At 46.7% G+C, this 17,202-nt stretch overlaps 1 protein-coding gene across 1 annotated transcript in view; it reads right to left on the reverse strand.

Moving 5' to 3' along the window:
- The window catches only part of PLEKHM1 (pleckstrin homology and RUN domain containing M1), a 29,165-nt gene extending 15,486 nt beyond the window's left edge, over positions 1-13,679 (reverse strand). The window contains exons 1-3 of the mRNA XM_021681726.2: positions 13,675-13,679; positions 12,359-12,767; positions 2,267-2,537 (exon numbers count right to left, since the gene is read on the reverse strand). Of these exons, the coding sequence (XP_021537401.2) occupies positions 2,267-2,537; positions 12,359-12,767; positions 13,675-13,679 (685 nt within the window). The remainder of the gene's footprint in view (positions 1-2,266; positions 2,538-12,358; positions 12,768-13,674) is intronic.
- Between the last annotated feature and the right edge of the window lie 3,523 nt (positions 13,680-17,202).

A 17,202-nucleotide genomic window follows, 5' to 3' on the forward strand; every position in this document is an offset into this window, starting at 1 on the left:
TTTAAAAATAGCTTTCTTGATGGCACTCACATCTCTAATTACCACCCTGTTCCTCCGTCCCCCTTTACAGAGAACCCCCTGAGGAGGTGTCAAAACTGTCTCTAGCGCCCCGGCTTCCATTCCATCTTGAATCTGCTCCAGTCAGGCTTCTGTCCCCTCCTTCCACTGGAAGGGAAGCCCCATGCCCTCCTTGTCACCAATCCAAAGCCAAATCCTTGGTCCCCATCTGGCCTGACTCATCAGCATCTGATGGATGCAGCTGAGCCCCCCTTCCCTCCCTCGGCTGCTGAGGTGCCACTCTGGGTCCTACTCCGCCTAACGGGCCACTCTTCTGTCCCCTGGGCTCGCTGCTCCTTCTCTCCCTGACATCTCAACACGGGGGCACCCCAGAACTCAGTCCTGGGTCCTCTCCTCCAACGACACCCACCTCCTACCTGGTCTTGCCCACTTGCAGGGCTTTATGCCAACAAGGCCCTGGTTTTTATCTCTGGCCTAAACCCCACCCTTGAATCTCAGATTCAGATCTCCACCTTGCTCCACGTATGTCTAATATCTAATAAGCACCTCAAAGTGGACATGCCTGAAAATGAATTGCTGACCCTCCCACTGCAAACTGGCTTCTCCCCCAACATTCCTCATCTCTGTAAATGCTACACTGTATCCTCCCAGTTGCTTGGGGTAAAAACCTTGGAGTTATCCTTGATTTCCGTTCTTCCACACCCCACATGCAGTCTTTCTGCAAATCCCGCTGGCGTATCCAGAACACCCCACTTCTCACCACCTCCACTGCTACCATGTGGGCTCAGTCGGCCGTCACCCCCAGCCTGGCTGATCTCTCTCCCTGAGGTCCTTCAACATATGAGCGAGGATGACTCCCCATTTAAAGGAAGTCAGATCACGTCCCTCTGCCCCAAACCCTGCAATGGCTGCCATCTCCCTCAGAATGAAAGCGAATGCCACTTCTGTGGCCCTCGAGGCCCTCGCTCACTCTGCCCTCATCTCTAACCACGCCCTCCCCATCTCCTCAGTTTCCCGGACACATGCCCAGGGCAGGGGCTTTGCATCTGTTCCCCTGCTTGAGACACGAAGGTCGCCCCGCGCCTGCCTGCCTGCCTGCCTGCCTCCCTCCCTCCCTCCACATCTCCTCAGAGGTCACCTTATTTGTGAGGGCTTCCTTGGCCATGTGAAATAGTACACTCCCCACCTTGGTACTCCCAAATTTACTGTTCTCCATAGCAATGATTACCACCGGCCCAGACTATATATTTACTTGTGAATCGTCTTATTTCCTGCCTAGGATATAAGTCTGTGAAGACAGAGACTTTGTTTTGCTTCCTGCTGTGTCCCCAGCACCTAGAACGGACTGGCACATCGCAGATAACTATCTGCTAAATGAGCGCCTGCCTAACTACCACACACTGCTCAGGGTTCCCTGTTTCGTAGGGGTCTGCCACCAACCTGGGGTCCAAAGGACACGCAGTTCTCTCTCTCCCAGCCTGGACTAGCCTTGGAGATTTCAAACAATTGTACAGGGTCTTCCTACCCTTCAGGGAACCTGATGGCCTAGGCATGAAGCACACCTTCTCTGGCATGGTTACAATCACCCCGTGGACCTAAAGAAAAACCTAAATGAAGCCAGCTTGGAGACCAAAGCTCTACCCATACTCCTCAAGCCAGGAACCTGGCCAGAACTGTCTGCTGGCTCATTGCGGACACCAAACGAAGTGGGAAAGAGACACACACCCGGGCATACTTTTTTGTTTATGGGGATTGTAGATAAATTAGGTTATGGTTATTGACCGCTTTCTAGAATTTCACAGGGCATGGAAATCGAGCTGGCCTCACTGTAAACAGTACAGAGAGGACACTAATCAGATAGCAGAGCTGATACATCCCACGAGCGCTGTTAAACAAACCATCTAAGGTAAAGGCCTTGGGAGGGGACACTGAAATGCCTTCGAGGGGCAGGGTTTGCTCTGGGCTCCAGGCAGAACCCAGGGTTTTGTATAATCATACGACTTCAGGGAAAAAGTTTCAATATTTCAATATATGAAACAGGCTTTTGAACATTATATTGTTGAGATTTTATGAGATAATATAGTACCTTTCCTGAAATGCTTTCCTGAATTACTCAGCAAGGGTGCTCCTTATTACACTGGGGGAAGAGGTGTTGTTTGGGAGAAGACATGACCCGGAGGCCATCAGCACTGCGCTCTGGAAGGCACTGCCCTGCACAGCGAGGCCGCTGGAAGCCACAGCCACCTACCCATCTGCCGGCGGTGCACCACCCTGAAGTTCTTATGCTCCGGCGCCGTGGCTGCCTGGCTTTTCCTGCCTCCTGGGGAAGGCACACAGGCTTTGTCTAAGGCCCCCGTGGAGAAGCTTTTTCTTGGTCCTTGAGAAAAATGCCGGAGGAGCCCGGGCCTCGATTCTGGTGTCCCTCCGGAAGGAGCCACGGAGCGTTCTGAGGGGCTCTCTGGGGGCGGCTCCTGGGTAGGCCGGTAGAAGTCATCCTCTGAGATCCAGCTCTTGCTTTTCTAGTGGGAAAGGAGTGAAGACAGGTTTCTTTCTTTCTTTTTTAAAGATTTTTTATTTCTTGTTATTTTTTTAAAGATTTTATTTATTTATTTGAGAGAGATCATGAGCAGGGGAGGAGGGACAGAGGGATAGCAGGAAGCTGACTCTCCGCTGAGCAGGGAGCCCGACGCGGGGCTCGATCCTAGGACCCCGGGATCATGACCTGAGCTGAAGGCAGCCGCCTAACCAACTGAGCCACCCAGGCACCTCCAGAGGTTGTTTTTGAAGCTTTTTATGGACATCTTTATTGAGACACAATTCACCTATCATTAAATTAACCCATTTCAAGTGTACAGTTTAATAGTTTGTGTGTTCACAGAGTTGTGCAACCCTCACCACAATCTAAGTTTAGAACGTTTTCATTACTCCAAAAAGAAAGCCCATGCCCATGAGCAGTCACTCCCCATTTCCCCTCAACTGCTCAGGTTCTAGGCAAGCAATAATCTACTTTCTGTTTCCATAGATTTGTCCACTCTGGACATTTCATATAAATGGAATCTTCTAACACATGGTCTTTGTGTCTGCCTTCTTCCCCTTAGCATCATGTTTTCAGGGTCTGTCCACGTTATAGCAGCTGTGAGTACTTCATTCCTCTTCATTACTAAATGGTATCCCATAATGGTATCCATACCACACTGTCTGCTCACTAGCTGATGGGCATTAGGGCTGTTTCCCCCTTTTGGCAATTATGAATAATGCTGCTGTGAACATTCATGTCCAAAATTTTGTGTGGATGCTTGTTTTCCATTTCCTTGAGCACATACCTATGAGTGGAACGGTTGGGTCATATGGTAACTATGTCTAACTTTCCGAGGAATTTCCAAACTGTTTTCCACACTGGCTGCACATTTTACATTCCCACCAGCCATGTATGAGGATTCCAATTTCTCCACATCCTCTCCACCATTTTTTGTTATCTGTTTGTTCATAGCCATCCCGATGGGTGTGAAGTACCATCTTGTGGTTTGGGTTTGCAATCTCCCCAATGTCTAATGACACAGCAACCTTTCTTGTGCTTCGTGGACAGTGGTATATCTTCTTTGGAGAAATGTCTATTCAAATCCTTTGCCCATTCTTAAATTGGTTTGTCTTTTTGTTCCTGTGTTATAGGTTGAATTGTGTCCCCCACAGAGATATGTTAAAACCTTAACTCCCAGTATCTCAGAACCTGACCTTTGGAAGTAGGGTTGTTGCAGATGTAATTAGTTAAGATGAGGTCATGCTAGGGGAAGGTGACCCCTTCAATGTGATTGGTGTTCTTATAAGAGAAAAGACACACACACACAGAGGAGAATCCCAAGTGAAGACAGACACAGAACGAGAAAGTCATGTGATGACAGAGACAGAGCTGGGAGTGACGGATCTTTGAGCCAAGGAACATCAAGGATTTCTGGCAACCCCAACCTGAGAGAAGGGTGCAGAACAGATTCTTTCTCAGGATCTCCAGAATGTTCCTGCCAACATCCGGATTTTGGACTTCTAGCTTCTAGAACTATCAGAGAACGCATTTCTATTGTTTTGAGTTATCGAGTTTATGGTACTTCATTACAAAGGCCTTAGGAAACATTCAAGTTGTAAGGGTTCTTTATATATTCTAGGATATATGGGATACTAGGCCCATACCATATACATGGTTTGCAAATAATTTCTTCAGTTCTGGGGGTTGTCTTTTCACTTTCTTGATGGTGCCTTTTGAGGCACAAAATTTTAAAATTTTGCTGAAGTCCAATGTATCTATTTTTTCTTTTGTCTCTGCCTTTGGTGTTATATGTAAGACGCCACTGTCCTAGGTTATAAAGATTTGCTCCTATGTTTTCTGCTAAAAGCTTTATAGTTTTAGCTCTTACACTTAGGTCTACAATCTATTTTGAATTAATTTATGTGTATGGTGTGAGGAAGGGGTCCACTTTATTCTTTTGCATGTGCATATCCCGTTATCCCAGCACCGGTTGTTGAAGGGCTGTAGAATTTTTCAGCCCTGCTTATAGGGTTTGAGATGAGGGAGGCATGGGTGAGCAGGACCCAGAGTCCTCACTGGCCACCTCTGCTGGGACTCCTCACTTCTGAGTAGGCCCCTGAGGCCCCAGGCAGCCAGGCCCTGCCCCTTCTCTTCTGTTACTGTCTGAGCCTGAAGTTGCTCGCTGGCTGGTGGAAGTGGGTTGGGTCTGGGGTCAGGGGATTGTGGGAATGGATTTTAGCTTCTTCTTTTCTTCTTTTTTTTTTTTTTCCCCACTATTTCAAGCGCTCCCTGCCTTTCTGTGCCTAAGCATGAATGAGCAGAAGCAAGAAGCTGGTTGGACTGCCCTAAGTGACTGTCTATACAGAGGAAATGACTCACACAAGGGGTTAGCCCAGCCCAGCTATTTTGTTAAGTGTCACCAACCTCACCCTGAAGTTGCTATTTCCAACCCCTAACTCAGACTGCCCTCCCTGCTCCCAGAGACAAGGAAGGGGAGCAGGGCTGGGACTGCCCTCGAAGGACTGGTTTGGATGGTTTAATCTATTCAGATGCTAGATGGCTCCTTAAGCCAAGAGTAGAGAGCTCTGAGTCAGGAGTGTGGGGGCCTCACAATGCTGGGCCTCCAGGGCTTCCTCCAAAAACCCTCAGAATTAGCAGGTGCTTCCTCCTGCCAATGACAGGACACTGTGTCAATCAGAGTGGCTACTTGAGGACTACCTGTAACACAGGATTCTGAACAAAGCCTGCCTCGGCCATAGAGACCCAGGGGAGCTCCCTGAGGAAAATGGACAGGAGGAGCCTCACAGAGCCTGGTGGACATACCTGGGAAGTCCTGTGGCCTCCCAGCCCCAGCTAATGGCTCCAATGGGAGAGACCACTATTCCTTAAGTCTCAGCTCAGGGGTCATCCATCACCTCCTCCTGGAAACTTTCCTTACTATTCCCCAGTCTGCACTCCTCCCACCTCCTGGCAGGGTCAGGGACTCCTCGGGGCCCCCATGGCATTCTTTGCTTACCCCCAGCCTAGCACCTATAAGGTTGTTTGCAATTTTTCATTTTTCTTTATGCCTGGCACAGAGTTATAACAGATGAGGGAATAAATCTTGACTATCCAAACGTCTTTAGTATGAAATAAGAAGGGTGGAGTGAGGGGATTGGAAGGAAGGGGACAAATGTGAATTGTGAGGTGATGTATGTTCACTGGTGAGGGCTTCTCTCTCCGAAAGGCAAGGGAGACTACTAGGAAATGTTCAAACACGGGCCAGCGGCCAAGGTCAGCCACCAGGAAATGATACTCCAGGGAAAATCTTTTGTTCTCTTAGGTAATAAAGAAAAAACAGTGGGAACATTGGGTCCTTGGAGCCTTTGCACACAGGCCTGGAGGGAGCTCTCTGCAGCTGTGCCCCAGCCAGCACCCGCTACCATGAAGTGTGTGTGGGGGGTAGCGCACCACTGTTGTCCTTCTCCCTCCCCTTTCCTACCACCTTCCTACCTTCTGCTCACCCAGGCCCCACATCTGGCCAGTTCCCTGCCCCTTTAACAGTGGGGGAAACCACCACCGACCAAGGGTCTAAGCCAGAGCAGCGCCTGCCACTAGGGACCCAAAACAGAGGAATGCCACTGGAGTTAGTAAAGGTACAGCATGCTGTAAACAACAGCTAAGTCTCACAGGGGAGTCTGGCTGAGGAGAGATACTAGGTGTCTGGACTGTTTTCAGAAAAAGTGCTTTTTGTCCAGTCTATCCTCATTACACCAGGCAAAGAGACTTTGCCTGTACTCCTGTCTGGGGGAGGGGCCCACATGAGGGAAGTGATTAAGATGAAGTTTTAGAATTCAGACTGTCCTCTGGAGTCACACTGAGAAATCAATTCACAACCCCCCAGACTCCACAAATAAAAGTCCCCTTAGCTCCCCCACTCCCTGCTCCTTTCCTTCCCAGCACTTGTCACCAGCATAATTATGATGTGGGTAATGACTTGTCTAATCCGGTGTCTGTCCCCAGGGAGCAGGGCCCGTGTCCGTCCTGTTCCATCACTGTACCAAGCATGGTGCTTGGCCCAGAGCAGGGCCTTTGTGTTGAGTGAATTTAAAATAATGTGGTTTTTTTTTTTTTAAAGAAAGACTGAATGGCTCTCATGGTTATACAACTTGACAGTGACCCCCCTCTACTCCCCGCACTGTCCACCCCACGCTGCCCAAGTGTCAAATAAAGAGCAGTGACTAAGTGCCAGAAGCACAGAAAGATGAGAACTACAGAGGTGACACACAGGGCAGGGTGCTACCCTGTCCAAAGGCTGGGGGTCCCCTGGGCCAGTGTGAGCCGGCGGGCTGCACAGCGGGGCCCAGAGGCTGTCTACTGAGTTCAGGGATGAGTGGGTCCTGTGACTCTCAGCAACCTGACTCCCCTGAGGCCTGCAGGGAGGCGGAGCCTGCCCTGGTCAGACCAACCTGCCCACCCCATGCACTTGATGGTATACTTCTCAATGTAAACTTACGAGTCAGCATCTCGAGAGTCTCTGAGAGTTCGAGAACTATTAATTATGCCTATACTCTCCCAGGTACAGTGCTCAGAGCTGACATTACAGAAGGGAGCAGACACGTTCTTTCATATCATGGAGCTGATATGCGAGTCCAGAGGCAGAAAATAAACAAGTAGACAGATCAAGAGACAATATGATTTCACACAGTGATGAGTGTTATAAACAAAGTAAAGCAGGCAAATGGGAAACAGAGTCTCTGTGCTTTTGAGACAAGGTGCTCAGGAAAGGCAGAGACAAAGGCAAGGAAAAGGAGCAAGCTGGGAAAGGGTCCTGGCAGATGGAACAGCAAATGGACAAGCCTGGGGCTGGAAGGAGCTTGTTTTGTCAGGAGCTGCAAGGAGGCCCGAGGGTCAACACTCGGTAAGCAGAGGAGGAGCTTGGGTGACAAGCTGCCCTGTCCCATCAGCTCTGGGACCCTGGCAAGACAGGATGTCTGAGCCAACACAAGACAAGTCACATCCTGGACAGGAGTGAACTCAATTTGGTCAGTGCCACTCTGTGGAGCCCTGCTGGGGCACACAGCCACAAACCCTCGGGACAGCCCTCTGCTGCCAGCTCAAGCCAGGGGCTGTGGAGCCTTTCTTCTTCACCCTTCAGAGCGTGGTGACAGTTTTCTGCTCATAACCTTCAGGGTCCTGTGACATTCTGGGCCCTGAAGTAATCTTCAGGATAGTAAAAATGGAGAGTGTGACCCTCACTTATACAGTGACATGATTTAAATAGTCATAGTCAGTAAGTGGTGCTAGTCCATCAGATATCCCTATGGAAAAACATGACTTTTGACTCCTACCTCACACCATACACAAAAATTAATCCCAGAGGGATCATAAACCTGACTGCAAAAGGTAAAACAGTAAAGCTTCTAGATGAAAATACAGGGGTTTTCACAGCCTCACAGCTTTGGGTAGACAAAGAGTTTAAAAATAGACACAAAACATATTAACCACAGAGAGATCGATAAATTGAGTATCATTAAAACCAAGAACATCGAGGGCGCCTGGGTGGCTCAGTTGGTTAAGCAACTGCCTTCAGCTCAGGTCATGATCCTGGAGTCCCAGGATTGAGCCCCACATCGGGCTCCCTGCTCAGCGGGGGGTCTGCTTCTCCCTCTGACGCTCTCCCCTCTCATGCTCTCTCTCAAATAAATAAAATCTTAAAAAAAAAAAACCAAAAAAACCCCCCAAGAACATCTGTTCCATAAAAGATACCATTAAGAGATTTAAAAGGCAAGCCATAGACTCAAAGACATCTGCTATACGTACATATGCTATATATTTTTTCTGCCATAAAAGACCTATCCATAATATATAAAAAGCCCCTACAAATAAATAAGGAAAATACACACAACTCAATTTAAGAATGAAACAATGACTTAAACACTTCCAAAAAAGGACTGGCCAGTAAGGAAATGAAAAGGTATCAAAATCTTTGGTCATCAGGGAAATGCAAATTAAAACCACTGTGGGGGCACCTGGGTGGTGCAGTGGTTAAGCATCCAACTCGGTTTTGGCTCAGGTCGTGATCTCAGGGTCCCGGGATCGAGCCCCGCATCTGCTCTGTGCTCAGCAAGGCGTCTGCTTCAGACTCTCTCCCTCTCCCTCTGCTCCCCCAAACCTGCTCGCACGTGTGCACGTGCTCTCTCTCAAACAAAATCTTAAGAACAAAACAAAACAAAAAAAACCCCAACCAAGGTGAGACACCACTACACACCTTTTAAAGTGGCTAGTACAAAGACTGATGACACCCCTGGCTAGGATAAAGAGCAATGAAAATGCTCACGTATTGCTAGTGTGAGTATAAGTCAGTACAAGCACTGTTAGACAATGCTTGGCAGTATCTACTAAAGGTAAACACACCCCTACCCAGTGACCTGGCATTCCATTCCTAGATATATACCCACAGAAATGAGTACAGAGGTTCACTGAAAGGCAAGTGCGAGAATGTTCACAGCAGCTCTCGTCCTAATAGCCCAAACCTGGAAACAACCCAAATGTCTGTTAGCAGGAGAATGGATAGATGCATTGGGATATATTCTTACAATGGAATACTACAGAACAATGGAAAAGAACAAACTATAACCTCATGCTAAACGCACAGGTGAATCTCACAGACAAATGCTAGGTGAAAGAAGCAGGAGTACATATTGTACGATTCCATTTATATGAATGAAGTTCAACAACAGGAAAAATGAACCCATGGTGCTAGAAGTCAGAATGGAGCCTTCCTTTGGAGGGGAACAATGGGAGAAGGCATGAGAGCCTTCTGGTGGGCGGGAAAGGGTTTACATTTTATTTATTATTTTTTTAAATGTGTGTTTTTTTTTTTTTTTAAGATTTTCTTTATTTGAGAGAGAGAGAGAGAAAGAGCATGAGCATAAGCAGGGGGAGCGGCAGGCAGAGGGAGAGGGAGAAGCAAGCTCCCCACTGAGCAGGGAGACTGACGTGGGGCTTGATCACAGGACCCAAGGGCCTTCTAAAGGGGAAATTATGGTGTTTTTAACAAATGGTGCTGGTACAACTGGCTATCCATACACAAAAGAATCAAGTTGGACCCCATCCTTATACCATGTACAAAAATCAACTCAAAATGGATCCTAGATCTAAATAGAAGAGCTGAAACTATAAAATTTTCGGAAGAACACATAAGAGTAAATCTCTGTGATCTTGAATTAGGAAATGGGTATAGATATAACACCAAAAGCCCAAATGAAGAAAGAAAAAAACCAGATAAATTGGATGATATCAAAACTAAAAACATTCATGCTGTAAGTGATACCACCAAGAAAGTGAAAAGACAACTCACAGGATGGGAGAAAATAGTTGCTAATTATGTATCTAATGAGGGTATAGAATCCAGAATATATAAAGAACTATTATGACTCAAGAATAAAAAGACAAAAAATCCAATTTAAAAATGGGCCAAGATTTTGAATAGACATTTCTCCAAAGCAGATATACAAATGGCCAAAAGGCACATAGAAAGATGATACTTGATATCATCAGTCATTAAAGAAAAACAAATCGGGCGCCTGGGTGGCTCAGATGGTTAAGCGTCTGCCTTCGGCTCAGGTCATGATCCCAGGGTCCTGGGATCGAGTCCCACATTGGGCTCCCGGCTCAGCGGGGAGCCTGCTTCTCCCTCTGACCCTCTCCTCTCTCATGCTGTTTCTCTCTCGCTCGCTCTCTAATAAATAAATAAATAAAATCTTAAAAAAAAAAAAGAAAAACAAATCAAAACCGTAATGAGATACTACTCCTCACCCCGTAGGATAGCTATAATAACAATTTTTACAGAGACAATAAGATCTGTTGGTGAGGATGTAGAAGAATACACTGCTGGTGGGAATATAAAATGGGGCAGCTGCTTTGGAAAAAGGTTTGGCAGTTCCTCAAAAGGCTAAATATAGAATTACCACGTGACCCAGAAATTCTACTGCTAGGTATGCACCCAAGACAATTAAAAATATATATCCACACAAAAACTTGCACATGAATGTTCACTGCAGTATTATTTGTAATAGCCAAAATATGGGGCAAAAACCAAACGTCTATCACCTGATGGAGGACAAAATAAAATGTAATGTGTTCATACAGTGGAATCTACAATGAATTATTACTCATTGAAGTATAGGTCAGGCTACAACAAGGATGAATCCTGAAAATAATATGTTAACTGGAAGAAGTCAGTCACAAAAGATTATGTATTACATGATCCATTTACATGAAATGTCCAGAATAGCAAATCTATAGACAAAGGAGATTAGCTGTTGCCAGGGGATGAGAGAAGTGAGGCTGGTGGGGAGGAGAGGCGGATGGGGAGTCACTGCTAATGGCAAGGAGTTTCTTTGATGGGGGATGAAAATGTTTTCAAATCAGATTGTAGTGATAGTTGCACAGCCTTGCGAATGTATGAAAAAAGCTGAATTATACATTTTGATTAGGTGAATTATATGGTGTATGAGTTATAGCTCAGAAAAGCTGTTAAAAACAAGGGTGTGTGTGGGCGCCTGGGTGGCTCAGTTGGTTGAGCGACTGCCTTCGGCTCAGGTCATGATCCTGGAGTCCCGGGATCGAGTCCCGCATCGGGCTCCCTGCTCAGCGGGGGGTCTGCTTCTCCCTCTGACCCTCCCCCCTCTCATGTGCTCTCTCTCTCTCACTCTGTCTCAAATAAATAAATAAAAAAAATCTTTAAAAACAAAAAAAACAAGGGTGTGTGCATGCATTTGTCTCCTAGTCTATTTCATGGCCTTGGCCCCATCCTGAGTTATAAGATCTGGAAGCTACAGGCCAGTTAAGAGATGTGCATGGATGGAGCTGAAAAAGCAAGACCATCTCCCAGCATGAACCCCATATAGCAGCTGGGATAAACTCGGGGCTTTGTGTGTTCACGTGCACACTGGCATACAACTTCCGATCTGGGCTGTTCACGACACAAGAACAAATGTGAAATGGCAAAAGAGCTTGGGTTCACAGCTTTGATGATAGTTCTCAAGCCTCTGACCCATGGCTCTGTCCAGAAGATTCCCAGGGCTGGCTTCCCGCGGGTTATCAACAAAGTAGACTGGCTTATCCTAGAGCAGCACTGCCTAACAGAAATAGAATTCCAGTCACGTGGGTCATTTTAAATATTCTACTAGCCACATTTTTAAAATGTAAAAAGAAACAGGTGAAATTAATTTTGATAATACATTTAACTCAACATATCAAAAATATTTTCATTTTAACATGTAATCAATACAAATTTACTGAGACATTTCACATTCTTTTTTTCATACTAAGACTTCAAAATCCAGGGTTTATTTTGTACAGCTTATCTTGGTTTGGACTGGCCACACTTTAAGTGCTCGTTCAGCAGCCACGTGTGTGGCTTGTGGCTGCCATACTGGACAGCGCAATTCTAAGTCTGGTTCATGTTGCAAGATGAGTATTCTCAAAGCCTGGTATTTTAGAAAATATGAATTTAAAAATAACAAGCGCGAAGAAAGAAACCAAGTCTCAGTGAGGTGAAGTGCCTGGCCTGAGGCCTTACGCTGGTTAAGAGGCAGTGGTTAAGGACAGAATCCATGGTCAGATGAAAATTATCTTCTCCATGGGGTCAATGTGAGATGACAAGAGACACCCATGGGAAGGGACTGGCACAGTGTCTGGCTCATATCCGCCAAGAGACATGAGGGGTTAGCGGGGAGAAGGCAGAGACCACTCCGGGTCACGAGCTGGAGATACCCTGCACCAGCTCTGAGACATTTCCCCAAGCCCACCCCCTGAAAAGCTTGCACCACTCACCGGACTGGTGGGTGAGGACACCCCAAGGCTCCACGCAGCTCCGTCATCCTCCGGGGGCTTCTGCTGGCCACTCCCCTGGGCCATCGCTCTGGCCACCTCTCTCACGGGACTGGCAGGCTGCTGGCCTGAAGCGCTTCCCGAAGGGACAGCTTGGGCAGTGCCTGACTGCTGCAAGCCCAGGGCGCCAGGTGCCTGGGCAGGCGGCTCCTGCTTGCGGTGCCCGTCTTGAGTGGCAGGGGATGCCTGGGCCAGGAGGGGCTCTGCGGGCACATCACACGGGATGCTGGCCTCTGGGCCGGGGAAGGAGAGTGAGGCCCGCCCTGTGGGAATCTCCGCTTCTCCGCTGAGTCCGCTCAGTTCGCTGGTTGGCACAGAGTTTACCTGGGCTTTGCTGAATTCCGACAACACCCTAGAAGTTTTTAAACAAAGAAACCTGTGTGACAGGTTGTCAGTGAGAATGCCCAAGGCTACTGGGGCAGTGATAAGAAAACAAGCAAGGCCCTCATCATCTATTGCTCCTTGCTTCCACACAGCCCTCCTGTGACACGCCTCACGAAACTTCTCCCCCGCTGGGACTTCGGCAGAGTGGGTGGCCAAGTGAGCCGGGGTGCCAGGATCTCCAGGGAAAAAGCTCACAGAGCTGAGGAAAGGACTGACGTGAATGGAAACTGGCTGCCCTTTGCTTTTGCTTTCTGAACAGGCTACTGAGGGCCTGGAGAGCTTGCTCAGCCACGCCAACAGCTGTGTGAGCAACCATCTCCCCAAGCTGTTGTGGCAGAGCCCCAGGGAACAGCGTCTCAGAGCAGGGCTCCCCAACAGCACAAGCAGCTGAGGCACCAAGAACCCACTCCCCGGGATGTGGACTTTGGGGATGCGAGGACCCACTCTGTTCCTGGAACAGTAAGTGGACAGCAGGGTCGGGGTGAGGTGCGAGGGCTGGTCCGCCTCAGAGCCGGACTGCGGGCGGACTCAGAGAAGCCCGCCGTTCCCAAGAACTGCCGCTGGATCAGCGTACACAAGGTGCGTGAGTGTGTGCGCAAGTATGCATGGGGTGTGCACCTGCTCACGCCTCCAGTGGGACTGGCTCTTCCTGCCCCTCAGGGGTGCACAGGGAATGCAGGGAGCCAGTGTAACTGCCTTTGTGTGCGTGTACACGCACGCATGTGCGCGTGGAAACACACCCCCGGGCCATCTAAAACGTGCAATGGCTATAGCAGCTGCTCCCCCTTCTCCTGCGGCTTCTGAGAATCCAAGTTCTGTTTCTGAAGTAAACCTATTTGCTGTCTCCTCCTCTCCTTACGAACCCAGTAGAGTACGTCATGGGCAAATGCAGGTTCATATGGCAACAAAGCTAGCTGGGCCCAAGAGACTGCACGTATCTGCCCTAATAGCTTAGACTGGGTCAGAAGAGATGTCAAACTCCCCTTAATGTTGGCTTATGGAAATGAGGATTTTAGAACACAGGTTTTTACCTTAACATCTTCTGGCTGAGCCCTGCTCTTATTTACAATGTCAAAACCCCAAACAACATTTCAAGACATGCTAGCTAGTCAAACACTGGTGACCAACCCATGCATTTATGGGCAACTGATTTTCAACCCAAGACATTTCAGTGGGTGAAGAATAGTCTTTTCAACAAATGGTGCTGGGATAAGTGAATAGGCCCATGGAAAAGAATGAAGTTGGACTCCTATCTCACACGATATAAAAAATGAACTCAAAATGGATCAAAGACCTAAAGGTTAAGAGCTAAAACTATAAAACTCTTAGAAGGAAATAGGTATAAATCTTTGGATCAGGCAATGTTTTCTTATATGACATTCAATGGATAAGCATCCAATAAAAAATAAGTAAGTTGGACTTCATCAAAACGAAAAGCTTTTGTGCTTCAAAAGGATACTATCAGGAAAGTAAAAAGACAACCCACAGAATAGGAAAAAAAATCTGCATATCTTATATGCAAGTATTATCATATATCTGATAAAGGTCTAGTATCCAGAATATACAGAGCTCTTAACAATTCAATAGTACTAGAACAAATAATCCAATTGAGAAATGGGCAAAGGAGGGGTGCCTGGGTGGCTCAGTCAGTTAAGCATCTGCCTTCAGCTCACGTCATGATCCCGGGGTCCTGGGATTGAGCCCCCGCATCGGGCTCCCTGCTCAGTGGGAAGTCTGCTTCTGCCCCTCCCTCTGCCTCCTCCCACCTCCCTGCTCTCTCGTGCTCTTGCTCTCTCTTCAAATAAATAAAAAATATATTTTTTTATTTGAAAAAGAAAAATGGGCAAAGGATTTGCAGAGACATTTCTCTAAAGGTATACAAATGGAGAGCAAGTATATGAAAAGATGCTCAATATCATTAGATAGTATTGAAATAAAAATCGAAGCCATAAGACACTACTTTATGCTCACCAGGATGCCTATAATACAAAAAGACAGAGAATAACAAGTGTGGGCAAAGAGGTAGAGGAAATGGGACTCTTACACACTGCTGGTGGGAATGTGAAATGGTGTAGCTTCTGTGGAAAACAGTTTGGTAGTTCCTCAAAAAGTTAAATATAGAGTTACCATATGACTCAGCAATTCAACTCATGGATATATACCCAAGAGAATTAAAAGACAATGTCCACAGAAAAGTCGTACATGAATGTTCACAGCAATATTATTCATAATAGCCAAAAAGTAGGAATAAAACAAACGTCCACTAAATGATGAACAGATAAATTGTATATCCACACAATGGAATATTATTCAGTCATGACCCATGCTATAACATGGACGAACCTTGAAAACATACTAAGTGAAGGAAGGTGGTCACAAAAAGCCACATATGGTATGATTCCATTTATATTCAAGTCCAGAATAGGTAAATCCATAGCTAACAGGTAAGGGGTTTCCTTCCAGGGTGATGAAAGTATTCTTCAATTATATCACAATGATGTTGCACAACCTTGTGAATATAGTAAAACCCACTGAATTGGACACTTTAAAATGGTGACTTTTATGGTAGGTGAATCATATCTGAGGCATATGGTAACAAGGAGGTGACCTATCAGAAGAAGGTGTAAATGTGTTGGTGGAATAGTTATGGGGGGAGGCAGGGGGCTGCTGGTTTTTGCTCTAGGCCTCACTCTGAAAACAGACCAATGAGAATCCAAAAGTACAGCTTGCAGTGAGCAGACACTGAGGTTCATGGGTTCTGGACACAAAGGGGTAGTTTCCACAGGCAGAGAAGGAAGGGACATTTGCTAACCAATTGCTTGTATCCAAACCATTGTGACAGAATGGGGCCACTTTCTGAGATGAGCTAGGGAGGCAGATTTTTGACAGATGGCCCCTGTGAGGTCCCAGCTCCACGTGGAGTCCTGAGAGGTGGGGTGGTAACCTGATTAAGAGCAGGGGTCCAGCGTCCTGCCTTTGGTTGGCACACTGCCGGGCCCCACAATAGGTTCCTAAAGTTCACAGACTTCATTCCCTTCCCTGTAAAACATGCATGGTAACAGCACCCACCTGTTAGGACTGTGTTAAAGGCTATGTGAGATAACATAGGTAAAATGCTTGCTAGTGTGTCTAGCACAAAACAAGTACTCAATAAACTTTAACCTCAATTTGTTACCGTGCCTGTTCTTACCATCACTGGTAAGACTGCTTAGCCTCCATGGACCCGAATATAAAAATGTAAGGAAAGGAGAATTATATTCACTAGCATTACCAAAACAGTTATCAATTATCAATGAATCCTAATCTGTAAGACAAATTTTAATGACAGAGCAGACTGGGTGTTGGAATAAAGAAATGCCACCCAACAGCAAGAAGCATGTGTGATAAAACAGAGCTTCTGCCAAATCAACGCCACGGTCAAGGTGAAATACAGTTCACAGAGCCTCACCAGAATCAGTGCTGGCCGTCAGGACCCAAAGAGGGTAAGAGAGACATATACATCAAGTACAGAAAAGTGCTAGAGGTTTTTTTTTTTTTTTTAAGAGATGAGAGTTTCAAGGAAAGGCAAAAGAAAACTTTCAAAACCTTTGAAGAAAATGCAACACTGGACTGAAACCATTCCAGTCCGTCCACTTTTGTTCTGTCCAGCTCAGGGCACTGTTTTTCAAAAACTGTCTATTCAAAAATTCTAGAACTTTGTGCTTTCATTTAGAAGACACTGGAAAAAAAAAGATGTATTATATACATACATATATATGTGTACGTAGAGGTACAGGTCATAAACAAATAGCATGGGCTGGAGGAGCTGGATGACCACCTCATAAAGTACCCCTGCCAAGAGATTCTGAGCCTGCGCTTCTCCTGAGCATGTGGACTGGCATGTGGTGGTCCACGGCACCGTCCGGCAGTCAGGGGACACTATTAAAAGCACGGAGGAGGGCTGCATATGCGAAGAATCCCTTCCTCCAAGAGAAGGCCTTATGACAACGACATTTGACAAATATCACTAACCACGGTTTTGCAGCTGTGTGTATCGAGACAAGTCGTGGGAGAACTGACATCACAGGGACGCCAGTAGTAAAATGACAATGACACCACCTACCGAGCACTCACCCTGTGTCTAGCACTGCTCTAAGCACTTCACATGCCTCAACTCATTAAGTCTTCCTAGCATTCTTAACCCCATTTGGCAGATGAGGACATCAAGGTCAGAAAGGTTGAATAACTTGCCCAAGGTCGCGAAGCTGGTTAATGGAAGACTCCAGCGGTCTGGCTCCTGACTCCACATTCCTAACCACTAGACTGTAGTCGTGCTTCTCAGTGATCACTGTAATTCAGACCCAACCAACACAAAAGAAGCTATTCAGGGCATCAATCCTCTGTTCACAAAGCAAACTGCAATT

The sequence above is a fragment of the Neomonachus schauinslandi genome, chromosome 15 (genome assembly GCF_002201575.2).
Source record: "Neomonachus schauinslandi chromosome 15, ASM220157v2, whole genome shotgun sequence".
NCBI classification, from domain to species: domain Eukaryota; kingdom Metazoa; phylum Chordata; class Mammalia; order Carnivora; family Phocidae; genus Neomonachus; species Neomonachus schauinslandi.